The sequence below is a fragment of the Myotis myotis genome, unplaced genomic scaffold (genome assembly GCF_014108235.1).
Source record: "Myotis myotis isolate mMyoMyo1 unplaced genomic scaffold, mMyoMyo1.p scaffold_m19_p_1, whole genome shotgun sequence".
In the NCBI taxonomy this organism is placed as follows: Eukaryota; Metazoa; Chordata; class Mammalia; order Chiroptera; family Vespertilionidae; genus Myotis; species Myotis myotis.
In genome coordinates, this window is record NW_023416313.1 from 32,725,397 (window position 1) to 32,744,078 (window position 18,682).

General features: G+C 43.1%; 1 protein-coding gene across 5 annotated transcripts in view; it reads left to right on the forward strand.

Moving 5' to 3' along the window:
* The window catches only part of PDGFRA (platelet derived growth factor receptor alpha), a 44,786-nt gene extending 34,643 nt beyond the window's left edge, over nt 1-10,143 (forward strand). For 4 of the 5 annotated variants that reach the window (XM_036333837.1, XM_036333833.1, XM_036333841.1 and 1 more), the window contains exons 22-23: nt 1,456-1,697; nt 7,070-7,217. In XM_036333837.1, coding sequence (XP_036189730.1) covers nt 1,456-1,697; nt 7,070-7,217 — 390 coding nt within the window. Of the gene's footprint in view, nt 1-1,455; nt 1,698-7,069 lie in introns of all 5 variants that reach the window. The other variant, XM_036333829.1, reaches the window with a different exon arrangement.
* The last annotated feature ends 8,539 nt before the right edge of the window (nt 10,144-18,682 follow it).

Genomic DNA, 18,682 nt, shown 5'->3' on the forward strand with positions numbered 1-18,682 from the left:
AGGGAATTTATTATAGGTCAAAGATGCTCCAGTCGGTAAAGATATGTTGGTGGAAATAGACTGGAACTAGTGTTGAAATAAGGATGTTTTTAGATCTAAGTTCCCAAGTTTTGAGTTAGATTTCTTCAATGATTAGGGATGGCTTCAGGGATGGCGCTCCCTGTGGAAGTCTTTGTCACCTCTTATCAGGACCCATTCAAGCCGTGGAGAGAGTATGGATGTGATGAGTCAGAGTGTCCATGCTAGTCCCAGAGAGGGGGTGTTTGTGGGGACGGACACAGTCACAGCTACTGACTCAGACAAGGGGCTTTCAGACCTGCCAGCAGGAGATTTCTGCCATTGGTGGCCCTTTATTTTCCCTTAAATTTTTTCAATTACAGTTGACATTTTATATTAGTTTCAGGTGTATATCATAGTGGTTAGACATTTATATAATTTATGAGATGATCCCTCCATAAGCCTAGTACCCACCTGGCACGATGCATAGTCATTACATTGACTGTTTCCCCTATACTGTACTTCACATCATCAGGACTATTTTGTAACTGCCAATTTGTACTTCACCTTTTATTCTATCTATGAGTCTGTTTTGCTTGTTCATTTATTTGTTCTTTAGATATAAGTGAAATCATATGGCATTTGTCTTTTTCTGTTTGACTTATTTCACTTAACATAATACCCACTAGATTCACCCATGCTGTCACAAATGGAAAGATTTCATTCTTTTTTTTTATAGCCAAATAATCATTGTATGTATGTGTGTGTGTATGTATGTATGTGTGTGTGTATGTATGTATGTGTGTGCATATATATATCACATTTATCCAATTGTAGTGGGGCACTTAGGTTGCTTCCATGTCTTGGCTATTGAAAATAATGCTGATTCCATAGCCCTGAAACTAAGTCTGTGTGAGTGTGTGGGCCCTTTAAGAGGAACCTGGGTTTCTAGCAGCCTTCCATCTCGCCCAGATAAATGGAATCCCTGCTGATTTTCACGCTGGATGTTATGGGGGCTCCTCTTCCCAGCACTGGTGCTCTGGGCTGGGGAGCCCAGGGTTGGGCTGGGACCCCTTGCTTCTCAGGAGGACCCTCCACAGCTGAGATATCCCTCCTGCTTTGAAACCACCACGCATGGGTGTGAGGCCAGCCTGTTTCATATCTGTGCCCCTCCTACACGGCTTCTTCCTTGTATCCTTAGTTATAGGACCTCTTTCCAGCTAGTCTCCAGGTTGATTGTTCTATAATTTAGTTGTAATGTTGATGTGGTCATGAGAGGTGGTGGCCCTTTTTTCATGTCCCTCATCCCTGGGGACAGTTGACACCTGACTCTCCTTCCGTTGTCTAAATCCCTCATCTGTAAGGTAATTTGGAAACACGGACAGTTAAAACTAATAAATACATACCTGCAGTTTGGTCAGTAACACCAGAGTAAGGATGTGAAATGAATGTTTGCAGAGCTATGAAAAGGTTCACCTGGATTTCCTGAAGAGCGACCATCCTGCTGTGGCGCGCATGCGCGTGGATGCTGACCACGCCTACATTGGCGTCACCTACAAAAACGAGGAGGACAAGCTGAAGGACTGGGAGGGTGGCCTGGACGAGCAGAGGCTGAGTGCTGACAGCGGCTACATCATCCCTCTGCCTGACATCGACCCCATTCCTGAGGAGGAAGACCTGGGCAAGAGGAACAGACACAGGTAGATGAGGGTGTGGCCTCAGCTTCCAGCAGCGCTCTCCCTGCCCTTGTCCCTGCTTCTGCCCCTGCCCCTGCCCCAGCCCCTGCCCCGGCACACCTGAATACAGGAGCTGTTGCCCAGATGATCAGGCTCCCGGTGGTGAATCTGTTTTAGGGGATCAAGGGATATAGAACCTCCCCAGTTTTGAAAACACTTCCATTAGATCCTAATATGTGCCCCCTGGGGCTGGGGGAGGTGTAGGGCAGGGAAGGATGTGCTTCCCCAGTGGAGAATCTTTGACCTAAACCCTCAGGTAATTTGATCAAACTTACACAGCAACTGAGATTATTGAGATGCTATAGGCCTCTTCTGCTGTTTCCTTAATTAGTCACCCAGAAAGGCGAGAGAGGCTAGACTGGGCTATTCGACGCCACATCAGTGCTTTATAACTCTAGCTGCCAGTTGGAATCACCTGGGGAGATTTTTAAAAATACTGATATACAAGCCTCACCCAGACCAAAGACTTAGAATCTCTGGGAGTGGGGCTCAAGTGTGCTCTGGCTGGTTTGTGTTTTCTTTTTTTAATATATTTTATTGATTTTTTACAGAGAGGAAGGGAGAGGGATAGAGAGTTAGGAACGTTGATGAGAGAGAAACATCGATCAGCTGCCTCCTGCACACTCCCTACTGGGGATGTGCCCGCAACCCAGGTACATGCCCTTGACCGGAATCGAACCTGGGTCCTTTCAGTCCGCAGGCCGACGCTCTATCCACTGAGCCAACCCGGTCAGGGCTGTGTTTTCTTTTTAACTTTGTATTATGGAAGAGTTCTAAAATGCACAATTCAAACAGTATTGTGAACTGTCAGGTATCCATCACTTCCCTTCAATGTTTACGACCTCATGGCCAGTCTGCATGCCTGGCTGTGTCTATTCCTCCACCTCTGCCCCCTCTAGAGTGTTTTGAAGCACATCCTAGACATCATATCATTTCATCCACAAATATTCCAATATGGATTCTTAATGATAAAGGCTCCATCTCTAAAAATAACTATAGTTATTAAAATAACTATAATATCATTATCTCACCCCCCAAATTGACAATAAATTAATATCAAGTTAGTATTCCCATTTCTTTGATCCCCTCACAAATATTATTTTACATTTGGTTTGTTTTATTCAAGACCCAAATAAGAGTCACACAGTGGCTATGTCTCTGGGTTTGTCCTGCCTCTCTTTGCCCCTAGCATGTTATTTGTGAAGAAACCAGAGCCTTTGCCTGTAGAATTCTCACATTCAAAATGTTGCTGATTGCATCCTGTAGTGTATTTTACCATGTGCTTCTGCCTCAGATTTCTGTTGTAAACTGGTAGCTCGTCTTGAGACTTGATCTAGCTCAGGTTAGATTTTGAAGCGAGTATGCTTCAGCGAAGGTGCTGTGTACTTCTGTCGGGAGGTGCCTACTGTCCAGATGTGTCCCCTTTTGTGACACTAGCAGCCATTGGTGATCCTCCCCTAGACCCATTACTTTACTACCAATTGATGCAAATGCACAGCCAGGACTAGAACCGTTGGTTTACACAGCCCAGGTGGAATGCCCCAACCACGCTCTCTCTGCACGGCCTCTGAGCAGAGGCAGGAGAAGGTGATGGTGGCCCCTTGTCCAAGGTCCAAGTTGCTATGAGTCTCCTTTTTTCCCCTCTTTCTTCGCAATATTGTCCCTTCTTCCTCACTCAGTTGACTACATACAATTACTGAAGCACAGGCATTACTATCTGGGAGGCTTATGACTGTGACCGCTCCCAGCCAGCTGGGGTATGAGGCTTAGATACCCCTTGCTTATTTGCGTGCACAGGTAATTTTAAAAGAACAGGTTTTGTTATGATTTTGGAATGTGTGATTTAAATGAGATTTGGAGATGGGGCAAAGTGGTCTGTCTGACTTACTGTTCTACTTGTCCTTTGCTCAGGACAAAATGTGTTTACATTCCTTTAGCAAGCAGTGTTTGTCCAAGTTTTGGGGATCTGTGGTAGAACTCTCAGGGGTGGGGGAAGGCTGAGCAGGGGGCCTCGGCACACTCCCAGCTCAGTCATCTATTTGGTTCCTGTGTGTTTGGGGACTCTGAATAATATTTCTGTTGTAAAAAGGATTCTGCATCTAAATAAAGTTAGAAAGTCACATTGAGATAAATAAATAACATAAGAAAGGTGTCCCCAGAATTTTTCTAGGGATAGAGGAGGCTAGACTGCAGAACTTGACACATATCTGACAGAGAGAACGATTCTAGTTGCTAGGTATTGGTCGCATTAGATAATGAGAACGTCTGCTAGGGTGACACATTTGGTCTCCTTTGAGTCACGCAGATTGAGTCCCAAATGACTACACAAGGTCCGATGAGACTCTGGTCCTGACAGTGGGCTGAGCATGGTGTCAGCTCAGGTGGCCCATAACACAGTACCACAGACTGGGGGCTGAATCAACAGAAATTTATTTTCTCGCTGTTCTGGAGGATGGAAGTTTAAGATCAAAGTGTTGACAGGCTTGGTTCCTCCTGAGGCCTCTCACCTTGGATTGCACATGGCCACCTTCTTCTTGTGTCTTTTTCTTCCTTTCTTCCTTTCTTTTTTTATCCTCACTTGAGGATATTTTTTTGCCATTGCTTTTCAGAGAGAGTGGAAGGGTAGGGAGAGAGAAAAAGAGAAACATCGATGTGAGAGAGACACATCGACAGGTTATCTCCCACATACACCCTGACCAGGGGCAGGGAGAGAACCCACAACCCAGGTATGCGCCCTTGACCAGGAATTGAACTCGAGACCCTACGGTGCACGAGTTGATGCTCCAACCACTGAGCCACACTGGCCAAGGCTTCTTGTGTCTTTTTCTGGGTGCAAGTACCACTGGTGTTTTGTCCTCTTCTTATAAGAACACTAGTTCTATTGAATTAGGCCTTACTTTCATAACCTCATTTAACTTTAATTACCTCTTTAAAGGTTCTATTTCCCAATACAGTCATATTAAGATTTCAAATTCAACATATGAATTGGAGAGGGGTGCACAATTCAGCCGGTAAAAGAGAGGCGATCCTTGAGCTGGGGTGCTCTGGGTTTAGGCAGGCAGGGTCAGCGTGGTGTCCTGAGGAACCTTCTCCTTAGGCTCAGGATGCTTGGCCTCAGGAGAGGAGAGGGCAGGAGGAAGACAGGGCCTTGCTGTAGAGACTTCTGGTCAGAGGCTGTTGGGAGCCAGGTCCTGGGCTGTAAGACGGGCACTGTGGCTTGGGAGCCAGGTGTAATCCCAGTCATCAGCTCTAGGACCCACCGTGAAGCCTGGGGAGCAGCAGGGATGGTCTGGTGCTGAGTTTCTGTGGGAGTTCGCTTCTGTGCCCACACCTCTTCCTTCTCTCTGGGAGATGGCCTTTCAGAGAGAGGAGCATGCCAGGCCCAGGAGGGCCAGTTCCAGGGAGACAGACTGTCTGTGGAACTTGCCCTCAAGGAGGGGGCCAGCAGTCCAAATCACAGCATCCAAGAAAGTGTCATAATTGCACGCCCCAGCTGAGTTGGGTCAATAGCCAAGGGGTGATTCAGGCCCCTAGTCATTGTCAAGGCCCAGGAACACTCTGGCCTGCCAGGGAAGAGGGGATGTCAGGACTAGATGGTTAGTCAAGTGGGCTGGGGTTCCCAGTGAGGTTCCAGGACCAGGGTGTAAGTGGGGGCGTGGGGTGGAATATAAACTAGTCACCGAGGCAAAAGCTCACCATAGGAAAGGGCCCAATCTGTGGGGCTGTGAAGGGAAACTTCAGTCCAGTAGCCCCATTGGTTTTAAGTGCTCGCCAGGCCACAGGGGCCTTGGGGTGCAGGACAGCAAACCGTTCCCCAGAGGTTTCTGCTGGGCCAGGCTCGGTTCTCTGCTTGGAAATGATATGGAGAGAGGGGGGGGACAGAGGCTGAGGAATCAGGCTGGGCTGACAGGCAGGAAACAGCCAACCGGGCTGAGCCCCTGTGTGGTGTGTGTGAGCCTCCTCCTTCTGGCTGACCAGCCTATAGTGTGGTTTAGATGCTCTGTATACAGCGGTGCTGCTGCCACACAGTGAGGAGAAGAGACCGTTCCTGCCTGTCAGCAGGTGGTAATCTGCTTAGAGCTAAAAGACATACATAAACATTTAGCAAACAAGGCAGGAGAACCAAACTACCAAGAGTTCAGAGAAGGAAGGACAGACAGGGAATCGTGACAGGCTGATTTAGGGAAGATTATTTTCCAAAACTTTTGTGAAAAGTTTTAAATGTCTAGAAAAATTGAGAGAATACATTTCCCACTTGGATTTAGCAGTTGTCAACATTTTGCCACATTGCTTGCTCTATCTATCTATCTATCTATCTATCTATCTATCTATCTATCTATCTATCTATCTAATAGGTGTTGAGTATTTCACATGCATACATACTCATATTTTTTATTCTTGCAAAATCGTTTGAAACTTTAGCACACATCCCTTCAGAATAAGGATTCTCTCCTACATAACCACAATCGCATGATTACCCATAAGAAAATTAAACTATTTCCCTATATCATCTAATATCTAGGCCCTATTCAAATTTAGGTGAGGGTTTGAATACTAGCAATAATAATAACAGTTAACATTTATCGAGCACCTATTATGTTCTAGGCACTGGGCTCAGTGCTTCATGGTTATTACCTCATTTAATCACCCTAACAAACAGGAATATTGTCAGGCACCATTGTCATCCCATTTTACAGTTAAGGGAACAAGGTTAAGTGACTAAGGTGAAGTCCCATAGCTACTAAGTGGCAGACCATTCCAGACCTGAGACTTTCTGCCTCTAGAATGTCCCCTCTATGCCTCTACTCTAGTAAGTAAAGAGCCTTCACCTGGCCTTCAAGAGGAGGGGAAGGAAGGCATTCCAGGCCAGTGGGCCGACATCCTGAGAACACAGTTGGCACATTCAGGAGGTTTCAGGGAGAGCAAGGGACTGGCCTGGCTGTCGTCTGCCCCTGATTCCATCCCTCTGCTTTTCCTTCCCCATCCTTTTGACAAGGCATTGCTTATTTTCTCTTCCAGGAGGATTGAGTTAGGAAAGTAGACATTGTCTCAGCTTATTAGCAACTTTGATGAAAGGTTTAGCAGAAGAGAAGGAAAGCTGAAGTGTGGAGATGACCCGCGGACCTTGATTTTCCAGGTGGCCCATTGCAGTGTGATGGGTGATGAGTAGCTGCCTGGCTTGGTGGTAGAATCTTGCCCAACTGGGTAGCCCAAGTTTGAATGCTAAGGGTCTTGCAGGAAGAGCTCCTTTGCCTTTGGGGGCCACCCTAGAAACGCCACCATGGTCAGGTTGGGCTGTACGTGGCCGTAACCTTTCCTCTTCTTTCCTTCCCCAGCTCCCAGACCTCTGAAGAGAGTGCCATTGAGACAGGTTCCAGCAGTTCCACCTTCATCAAGAGAGAGGACGAGACCATTGAGGACATCGACATGATGGATGACATTGGCATAGACTCCTCAGACCTGGTGGAGGACAGCTTCCTTTAACTTGCGGATTCGAGGGGTGCCTTCCACTCCCGGAGCCACCGTGGATCCTATTGAGAAAACCACTTTATTGCAATGCAAAGTTTGAGAGGAGGACTTGGATGATGTGTAAAGAGAAGCTCCCAGCCCAGGGCCTCCGGGAGCCCTCTACATGTGAGTGAATGGGATATTTTGAAATGAACTTCTTCAGCGTTGCCTCTTGCAATGCTTCAGTAGCATCTCAGCGTGTGAAGTTTGGAGGTAGTTGGACAAGGAAATAATGGACCACACAAGACGAACTTTGTGTTTCAAGGCATTGGTGAGATTCCAACATACACAAGGTTTTGTTGCAACAAAACTCCAGCATTGTAATTATGTAAATAACTCTAACCAAGGATGTGTTTAGTTTTGTATTAACTATCTGCTCTGGACCTCTGAAGAGACCGACCACTCAACCCATCCATGTACTTCCTGTTTGAAACCTGGTATCAGCTGCTGTTGAACTTTCTAATGAAGTACATGCAAAACCACTTTTGAACCTTAAAAGGTACTGGTACTATAGCATTTTACTTTTTTTTTTTTTTTTTTTTTAGTGTTAAAGAGATAAAGGCTAATGATTAACCAACCTTGTTTAATAGATTTGGGTCATTTAGAAGCCCAACATCTCATTTTTATATTGTAATCTATGTTTATAATAATACTACTGTTATCAGTAATGCTAAATGTGTAATATGTAACACGTTTTCCCTACAAAGAAAGCACAATTTTTTAAAGAAATCCTTACTAAGTAGGTTGACAGTTTTTGACATTTATATTAAATAACATATGTTTCTCTATAAAATATGGTAATAGCTTTAGTGGATTAAATTTAGTTGAACATAGAGAACAAAGTAAAAGTAGTGTCTTCCAGGAAGTCAGAGTTTTTACCTATGTACAAAATAGGTCCCCTAACCCATTGTACTAAAAACAATTAACTACCCTCAGAAGTGATGGGATTGGAACAAATAAGCAAAACCCTTGAATCCTAAATATTCTCAATATAAAGGCATAAGCCTATGACTAACATGACTTCTTATGGAAAATATAATCATCAGCAAAAAGATGGCATTTGCAGAGATTTTACTCATTCCTGGTGAAAACTTTGGTGAATCCCAACATATATGTTTTTAAAATTCTACAGACCCTAAAAGAGGCAGAAGAATATCCTGAATATGAGCCCTTTTTCTTCTTCTCTTACCCCAAGCAGAAATAGTTTGAAACTCTGAGCCCATAAAGGCATTGCTTAGTGAAGGCTGTGTGTGCCTTCATCTGGATCTTTGGTTCCCAAACGGAACTGGTAGCCAGAATCCCCTGATGGTAAGTCCTCGTCCCAGAGATTCTGAATGACTAAATCTTGGGGGAGCAGAAGCCTGTATTTTTATAAACACCCTGGCTGTTCTGATCAGCCGGGTCTGGAAAAACCAGCGTAGGTTACAGGAAACAGCCATGGGAAAAAAATAATTTGAAATTAGGAACTGGGCTGCTGTTGAAATCTTTGGCTTCGGGTCAGTGCCACTTAATGCCACATATCTAGCAATTGCTATCCTTAATTTAACGTTTCAGTCTTTGCTGAGGCTGACCGTGCTAAATCTTGGTTGGCAGGTCTTCTAAAAGTAAAGGCACTGCTGCCCACAGCATGGGGGAGCTGAACTCCCTCTTCCCTCAGCCCCAAAATGCATGTACAAAAAGATGCAGGTTCGTGTGCCAAGTCTCTAGAACCAGGCCAATATTTTGGTGAAAAAAAGAAAAGTTTTTCTGATATTTTGGGGTTAGATGGGAGGACAAATTATCACATCAATCCAAACTGTCAAACTGGTTGGCGTGGGTTCATTGGCATTCTTTGCAATACCGCTTAATCTCTGCCACCATATGAATGAAACATGGGCTGTGATTACTGCAATCACTGTATACGCTCCTGACAGGTGATGCTTTGAAAGATGTAAAAGCGATAACAAGGTACTTGACTACCTACTGGTGTAATCTCAGTGCAAGCTCCAACTTTCTTATCCACCTTTTTCATAGCGTGAAGACTGAGCCAGATTGGCCAATTAAAAAGCAAACCTAACTAGGTCCTGTAGAGCCAATTAGACTTGAAATACATTTGTATTTCTAGAATCACAGCTCAAGCATTCTGTTTATCACTCGCTCTCCTGTGTAGCCTTCTTTTGTTGCTACTTTACATTTTGATGCTCCGTTGAGTCTTGTGTGACATCATCAGGCTGGAGAAGATTTTCAGACCAGCAGGTTCCAGTCCTAACAAATGCTCCCCCCGGAGTTTGTGTGTAATTGCATTTTGTTGTTGTTTTTGTTTTGTAAAGAAACAGCGTTTTCAGTGTATCACAGATTTGTTTCCTTTATGGCCTACTGCAAAGTCCCCAGATGAAAATTTGCCAATCATTCCTGCTTTCTGTTTTTATGAAGACAATCAAAGCTGGCCTGAGAAACAAAATTTGTGACTTTTAAAATGATCTATGATGTCCTTAAAATGTGGTCTGCCAACCTGTAACAAAATGGTCCTATTTTTGTGAAGAGGGACGTAAGATACAATGATGTTATACATCAATATGTATATATGTATTTCTATATAGACTTGGAGAATACTGCCAAAACATTTATGACAAGCTGTATCACTGCCTTTGTTTATATTTTTTTAACTGTGATATTCCCCACAGGCACATTAACTGTTGCACTTTTGAATGTCCAAAATTTATATTTTAGAAATAATAAAGAGAAAAATACGTAAGTGTTCCCGAAACAGTGGTGTGGTGAATGTGTGAGAAGAACTAACTCGATAGGAAGGGTCTACCGGTGCAAAATGTATTGCAAGTCCCCGTTCATGTTTTTGTTTTTAAACGTGTAAATGAAGATCTTTATATTTCAATAAATGAGATATATATATAATTTAAAGTTATGCTAAGGTTCCAACATTTTTGTCTTTAGTTTAATCATATAAATTAAAGCAATCCTAGTCAATTTATTTTCTTAGCAACATTTCAGTAGGACTCTGTATTATGGTTTTGATGAAACCAATAGAAAATTTAAGATGTAAACATTATTTAAGCTAGCCAGTTCTCAGACTCAGCATTTGACTTAAAGATGATTGGCACTTGCCTAATCTTTGAGCCTATTTGTTTTAAATATATTTTTATTGATTTCAGAGAGGATGGGAGAGAGAAAGAGAGAGATAGAACATCAATGATGAGAGAGAATCATTGATTGGCTGTCTCCTGCACACCCCCTAGTAGGATCAAGCCTTCAACCTGGGCATGTGCCCTTAACCAGAATCAAACCCAGGACCCTTCAGTCTGCAGGCCAATGCTCTATCCACTGAGCAAAACCAGCTAGGGCCTTTGAGCCTATTTTTGTTTGTTTATTTGTTATAATAGCATATTATTGTTTTTAAATTTTTCATTTTTATTTTTCAATTAGTTTACTGTCTATTATTTTGTATTGATTTCAGGTGTACAGCATAGTAGTTAGACAATCATATACCTTTTTAAAAAATATATTTTTATTGATTTCAGAGAGAAAGGGAGAGGGAGAGAAAGATAGAAACATCAGCGATAAGAGGGAATCATTGATCCACTGCCTCCTCATGCCCCCCCACTGGGGGTCGAGCCCGAAACCTGGGCATATGCCCTGACAGGGAATCGAACTGTGACCTCCAGGTTCACAGGTTGACACTCAACCACTGAGCCATGCCGGCCAGGTGACAATCATATACTTTAAAGGGTCCCCGCTGATATTTCCAGTACCCATCAGGCACCATGCATACTTATTACGATATTATTGACTATATTCTCTATGCTATGCTTTACATCCCATGACTATTTTGTGACTACCAATTTGTACTCCTCAATTTTTTCACCTCTTTCACCGAGTCCCCTAACTCCCTCCCTTGTGGCAACCACCAGTCTGCTCTGTGTGTATAATAGCATATTATTGTGTGATGTTTTCCTGTGCAATATGAAGAGTACAGGACTGCATTTACTCTGGACAGCATTCAAACATCACAAAGGCATCAAGTACAAAGTAAAGTTTTTTCCACCACATCTTCTTCCCTGTCCCATCTCCCAGAGGCAGGACTGCGTCACTCGGTGAGTGTTTTTGTATTCTTGCAGCCCCCTTTTTGTGCATCTGCTGATCCACATACCCACGCATACCTCAGAGATATTGGGGGTTCGGTTCCAAACCACCGCAATAAAGTGAGTCGTAATTTTGCTGGTGTAAGGTCTTTCCTTTAATTTGAAAAGCACACAACAGCTGTGAAGTGTAATAAAGTTATTTTTGCTTTATATTTAACATAGAAGGGATTGTACTTTAGATAATGCTTTGTGCTATGCTTTTCTCTTTTTCTTTTCTTTTTAAAGGTAGTCTATTTTTTAGAGCAGTTTTAGATTCACAACAAAATTGAGAGGAGGGCACAGCCCCTGCCCTCCACACATGCACAGCCTCCCCCTTCTCACTGTCCCCCACAGAGGGGCACGTTTGCTACAATTGATAACACATCATTATCCCCAGAATCCACAGTGCTTTGTATTTTAAATGCTATATTTAAAGATCTCTGTGAAAATTATGTGTGTGTATATATATATATATACAAATATATATATATATTCCCCTCATTTTTATCCACTGCATAGTATCCCTCTATGTAAATATGCTATACTTTATGCCATGTTCCTATTAAATGCATTTATATTTTCCAGTTCTTTGCTATTAAAGTGCACATGGAGTAGTGCTTTTTGAAAATATATTTTTATTGATTTCAGAGAAGAAGGGAGAGGGGGAGAGAGATAGAAACATCATTGATGAGAGAGAATCATCGATCGGTCGCCTCCTACAGTGGGGATTGAACCTGCAACCCAGAATCAAACTGTGAATCCTGGTTCACACCAGGATTCAACCACAGAGCCACACCGGCTGGGTTGGAGTAGTGTTTTGTTAGGATAGTTTCCTAGAAATAAAATCACGAGGCCCAAGGGTGTGCCCAAGTCAATTATTATTGAGCACCAGTCTTCCGATGTGACTGGTGCAGTAAATGTTGTCGGTCTGGACGGGAGTCACCTGCTCTGCAGCTCACCGGCAGCTCTAGGCTTTGCCTGCCTCCCACTGCTCACTGGGATGTGGCGTGTGCCAGAGCGTGTGGGTTTTTGCATTCTGAAGCATGCCGAATCAAAGGACTTTAGGATTTTTTTTTTAAATAAAACAACTTACCCTTTTCAACACCTGGATATTGGAAATTGGTTATCTATAATGATAGCGTACTGTGCAAATCAACTGAACGGCTGAACAGCGGAACAACTGTCCAGACAACCTTCCAGATGACCTTCCGGATGTACTGCATGCATCGTGCTCTAGTGTTGTTAATAATTGGAATGTAACACCCTCTTCCAACCTAACTCCTGTTATCCAAGTTCAAGTAGCCTGTATTCAAGCACACCTCCTTGAAGTTAAAGCTGGAAGGAGGGTACTGGTGGGATATTGGCTTGGCCTCATTATTATTATTAAAGATTTGCCGCATTATCCTGGGAAGAAGACAGATCATCCTGCTGCTTAAACAATAGCGGCCTAATCTAGCATCAAATCTGTGCTCCACGCCTGGGGAGAGATCTTTTTGTTCTTCTTTTTAAAGTATAATTTCACCTCAATATGATGTGGATGATCCTGCCTCCTTTATCTCATCATGATAATAAAAAGTGACTTTTACCTCGGGAGGGTTTTAAAGCTTTTTCGAAGATACTTTTCACATGGACTTATTTTGATTCTTACAATAGCGCTTTGAAGCCGGGAAGATATTTATAAATGAAACCAAGTGATGTCTGAAAAGCATCCGACTGACTAATGAGGGCAGTGGGATCAGAAATGCCAAACAGTGCTCTGTATGTATGAGGCTAAGCCATGCAGAAGCAAGAGCCAGTGGGAGATGTCAGTGCTCAGAAATAGGTTGCTTTGCTTCTTGAGAATTTCAAGAGACAAGTGATGGACTAGCTGGCTTGTAGAACTATTTTATGCATTTGTTATAAGGACAATTTCTTTGCAGGCTATACCACAACAGTTCTAATAATGGACATTATGATTTTAATAGTTATAATGTGCTTCGTAAAATGCAGTTCAGGAAGATGGCTTGAATCCTGGAATCCATCATAAGCCAGGCAATTTTCCCTGGGATAACAGAGCGATAGAAATGCTTCATTATCTCAGACTCCAGATACATATCAGAACGAAAAGGAACCACATTGTTACAGTGAAATTAATATACTGTGTTTATGACAGACACAATTCACCCCCGCGATTAAAATATATATGAAAATACATAGGTGGCCTTAATTAGCAGATTGTAACATTCTGTTCCACCCGGTTCCATAACCAGCACCCGTGTCCTAAAGAATAATGAATGCATCCTCCTAAGTGTATGCACACATGGGTGATGTTTTCGTCCCTCACATTTTCGTCTCCATGTGAAGCGATGGAGACATCAAGGACACATTGTCTCGCATGGCAGGGGGAGCGTAGTTGCTCGCTGTTCCTGGTTTATAGGCTAATTGGAATTTTAAAAAGATTTGCCACATTATCCTGGCAGATGGCATTTTGCTTTATCATTATTCATGGGTATTAATGACTTCCCTCTGGAGCATGTGTATCCTGTCTATTTTGAATTGCATTACATTTCATGCTGACTGCTCCACACAGACCCGGAGCCAGTATTTTCTGCGCGGCGCTGAAGCCGCACATCGCTTGGTGGGTCAAAGTTGGAGACTTGATTAGGAATTAAGTAACTCTTCGCAATGAAGAAAACCGTTTTCTTCCCCGTCCTGAATACCCCATTACATTTCTCTTTTTCTTCAGCTTGCTCTCCCGCGAGGCGCAGGTAATATCTGCTGCCGGAAGACAACTGCGGAGCGGATGCATCTTTCATTAGCCTGAGGTGATCAGACATCCTCTCTCCCTCCCTTGGAAGGCTGGGGTTTGGTTTCCTAAATGGAGAAAATGCATGATGCAGCGATCCCGCCACAGAAAGTCATTTTTTTAATGAATTCCTTCAACAAATATTTATTAGAGAACAGCCTCTTCTTTGTTTACTTGGTCTCTAAAATGCTTGAGTCTAATTGAGGCAGCTGGCAGAGTTGATTCCAGCCAGCTAATCACCTGAGGGGAGCATTACGTCACAGAGCAAAGCAGCACAGAGCAGAAAATGGTGGTAGGTGGAGGAGGCCACGGTCCTTACTTGGGAGCAACAAAAGTCAAAAGAGTGGGACATGGAGTATAACTTATGGGAGCCTCCTGATAACACGAATGCTTTTCTGCGACCAGAGGACACATTTGAGAATGAGGAGCTAAGGCTAGGGTAGTCTGACTGGGTGGTCTTCCTACCTGGGCTCTCTGTCCTTACTTGATTCCAGGCACTTCCATGGCCACCTTCATATACATTCTTCCCAACTTTCATCCTTCTATAGTTCAATGTTTTTAGTGAAACACTGTTTTAGATTCTGATATTCAGAAATTAAAAAACCCAGCAAGATCTCTACATCATGGAGGACAGAGACAGTCTCTCGCTAGAGCAGAGGGCATAGTTGGTTGATGGCCGGTGTAACAAAGACAATGTCTCCTTCTGAGACAAAGGTTGGTCAGATGTGCTTGTAGGCTATAATAAAAGACTAGGGGCCAGCGCACCAAATTCGTGCACAGGTAGGGTCCCTAGCAGCTGCCAGTTGCCAGCCGGGGTCTTCCTTCATTCTGTGCCACCCCCTGGTGGTCAGTGCACATCATAGCGAGTGATCTAACTCCTGGTCTGTTGAGCTCCAGAGGGGACACTTTGCCTATTAGGCTTTTATATAGAGAGATGGGGGCTCCTTACTTAGGTTTCCTCAACTGTGACACAGAACCACTGCATGTGTACTCCCACCCAGGCCACTTTGCATGGCCCGCACAGAGCTTAGGGGACAGAGAGAACTGACATAAATATAAAATTCATGCTTGCACTGTACCATGAGTAGTGAAGTCCGTTCTTTCTGACTCAGGAGTCTTATGTCTTCTGTCAGCATCCATGAACCTGTGGCAGGCTAACTCTTTACCTTACAAGTAGGAAAATCCTCAGTTCCTTCATGATTCTCTTGGTAACTCAAGAGAGCACCAGTCAAGTCTTTTATCTTTTTACTTCTTCCCCATATCACATTCCCATTAACCCTGGAGGGACCAATGGCAACAAAGTAAGTTGGAAAGTAGTAGGGAAAAAAGTTCTAGTTGTGGAAAATAGGGAAGAAATTGACCACATTTATAACTGCAGCCTTTTCTTCTTCAATAGGTCAAAGGTGGGGAAATAGAAATTAAAACTTCACATGAAGTTCAGAGTTTATAACAGACTTATAGTTACTTACTAGTGGCCTGGTGCACAAAAATTTGTGCACTCGGGGGTAGGGGGTCCCTCAGCCCGGCCTGTGCCCTTTCGTAGTCTGGGACCCCTTGGGGGTGACCACTTGCTGGCTTAGGCCTGCTCCCTGGGGGATTGAGCCTAAGCTGGCAATCAGACATCCCTCTTGCAGCCTGGCAGCCCTCGGGGGATGTCCACTTGCCAGCGGGGAGCAGACCTAAGCTGCAGTCGGACATCCTTAGCGCTGCTGAGGAGGCAGGAGAGGCTCCCACCACCACTGCTGTACTGACAGCCGTCAGCCTGGCTTGTGGCTGAGCAGAGCTCCTCCATGTGAGAGCTCACTGACCACCATAGGGGAGCTCCTGCATTGAGCATCTGCCCCCTGGTGGTCAGTGTGTGTCATAGTGACCAGTCATTCCCAGTCTTTCTGCTGTTAGGATCAGTTTGCATATTACCCTTTTACTATATAGGATAGAGGCCTGGTGCACAGGTGGGGGCCGGCTGGTTTGCCCTGAATGGTGTCCAGGGTCAGAGTGGGGGTCCCGCATGGGTGCCTGGCCAGCCTGGATGACGGGCTGATGGCTATTTGCAGCTGGTCACACCCCCTTCAGGGAGAGGGTCCCCACTGGTGTGCCTGGCCAGTCTCAGTGAGGGGCTGAGGGCCATTTTCAGGCTGGCAGGCAACTGAAGCTCCCAGCCTCTCCTTTTCTTCTGTTTTTTTGTTTGTTTGTTTGTTTGTTTTGTGTGTGTTTTTATTTAAATTCTGGGATTTATTTACCTTCTATAGCTGTCACTGGAGCTGAGAGCAGGCTCCAGCTCTGAGGCTGCGGCTGGCTGAAAGCAGGTATCTGGGTTTGTTTAGCTTCTATAATTGAAACATTGTTGCCATCACTGCCACTCTAAGCTCTGAGGCCGAAGCTGGCTGAAAGCAGGTATCTGGAGCTTGTTTAGCTTCTATAATTGCAACTTTGTTGCTTAGAGTGTAGCTTAGAGCAGGGTGAGGCAGGCGGGGAACCTTGGCTTCCTCCGTCACTAGAGCAAGCAAGCCTCCTGTTCGCTTCAGCTGCCTGGCTGCCGGCCACCATCTTGGTTGGCAGTTAATTTTCCTATTGCCCTGATTAGCCAATGGGAAGCGTGTCAGAGGTACAGTTAATTACCATGTTTGTCTATTATTAGATAGGATAGTTACTATCTGGAGGAAATAGTGAACATTTTATTATTGATGCAAAGCAAGATATGTCAGTGAGTGTATTCTAAATTTCATCCAAAAGGGCAGGAAGAATGAACTCTATAGAACAGGTATATAATGGAATTTATGAGACAATAATTAATTAAGATTATTTCCACGGTTTATATGTTCAATCTACCATTACACCTCAACTCTACAACAAAATAGAAAGAAAAAATTGGCAATTTTCCACAACTAGCAAGAATGATGTAAGTATTTCGGTGCTGTCCTTGAACTCCTATCATAACTCCTTTTGTTCCCAGCATGAGACTGTAATTATTGTAGAATCTCAGGGATGTGGATAGTGAGGTAACATCATCATCGTAGGGTATGATTGTCACACTCCAGTTATTATTTTTAAAACAAAGATCCTTCCAAGTCGAAACATGAGGAGATGTTTGGACATAATTTTTTTTTTTTTTTTTAAACCCTCACCCGAGGATATTTTTTCATTGATTTTCTGAGAGTAAAAGAGAGAGGGAAACATAGAGAGAAATATCAATGTGGGAGAAACACATTGATTGGTTGCTTTCTGTGTGAGCCCCGACCAGGGCCCAGGCTGGAGGATCCTGCAAGTGAGCTTTGTGCTCTTGACCAGAATCAAAGCAAGAACCCTTCAGTCTGCAGGTCTGAGCCAAACAGGCTAGGACTGGACATACTTTTCTAAAAGACTTTTGTTTAGTCATCATTCAACAACTGTTTGCAAGTATTATGTTAAGTTCTAGGGATACTAATATAACTAATGTTCAATGAACCTTGTGAGAAATTGAATTATATTTCAGAAACATATTCCTCTCCCTCATTTTCATATGATAAGCAAACATTCTCACATCGTTGATATTGGATTTGGCCATGTGATTCCCTTTGACTAATGGATATTAATAAGACATGATACAGTAGATACTTGAAATTTTCTTTTGTTGAAGGACTTACGCTCTGGACACCTTAACAATATTGAGTCTTCCAATCCATGGACATGGTATGTCTCTTTATTTACGTAGGTCTTCTTTATTTTATCTCAGTAATATTTTGTATATTTTAGTATACTTACATACATTTTTTTTAAATATTTACTTTTTTTAATATATATATATATATTTTATTGATTTTTTACAGAGAGGAAGGGAGAGAGATAGAGAGTTAGAAACATCAATGAGAGAGAAACATCGATCAGCTGCCTCCTGCACATCTCCCACTGGGGATGTGCCCGCAACCCAGGTACATGCCCTTGACCGGAATCGAACCTGGGACCTTTCAGTCCGCAGGCCGATGCTCTATCCGCTGAGCCAAACCGGTTTTGGCTACTTACATACATTTTTAAAATTTATTTTTAAATATTTCACTTTTAATACTATTGTAAATGGCATCCTTTCATTTATATTTGTTGTTAGTATATGGAAATGCAATTGGCCTTATATTTTGCAATCCTTTGGATTCCTTAGGATTTTTTTTTTTTTTTACATAGACAATGATGTTATCTGAACATAAACGCAATTTTACTTTTCTCTTCCCAATTTGGTTGCCTTTTATGTCTTCAAGTTACCTTATTGCACTGACTAGGAATTCTAGTACAAAGCTACTAGTAAATAGGAATGGTATAAGTCACATCTTTTCTTTGTTCCTGATCTTAGGGACATATTCAATCTTTCATCATGAAGTATGATTTTTCATGGATACCCTTTATCAGATTAGGAAACTTTTCTTCTATTCCTACTTTGGTGAGAGTTTTTATCTGAAATAGATGTTAGGTTTTGTAAAAAGCTTTTCCTGCATCTATTGAGATTATCATATAGCTTTTTTTGTTAATATGGTGAAATATATTGACTTATTTAAAAAAAACAAACTAGGTAA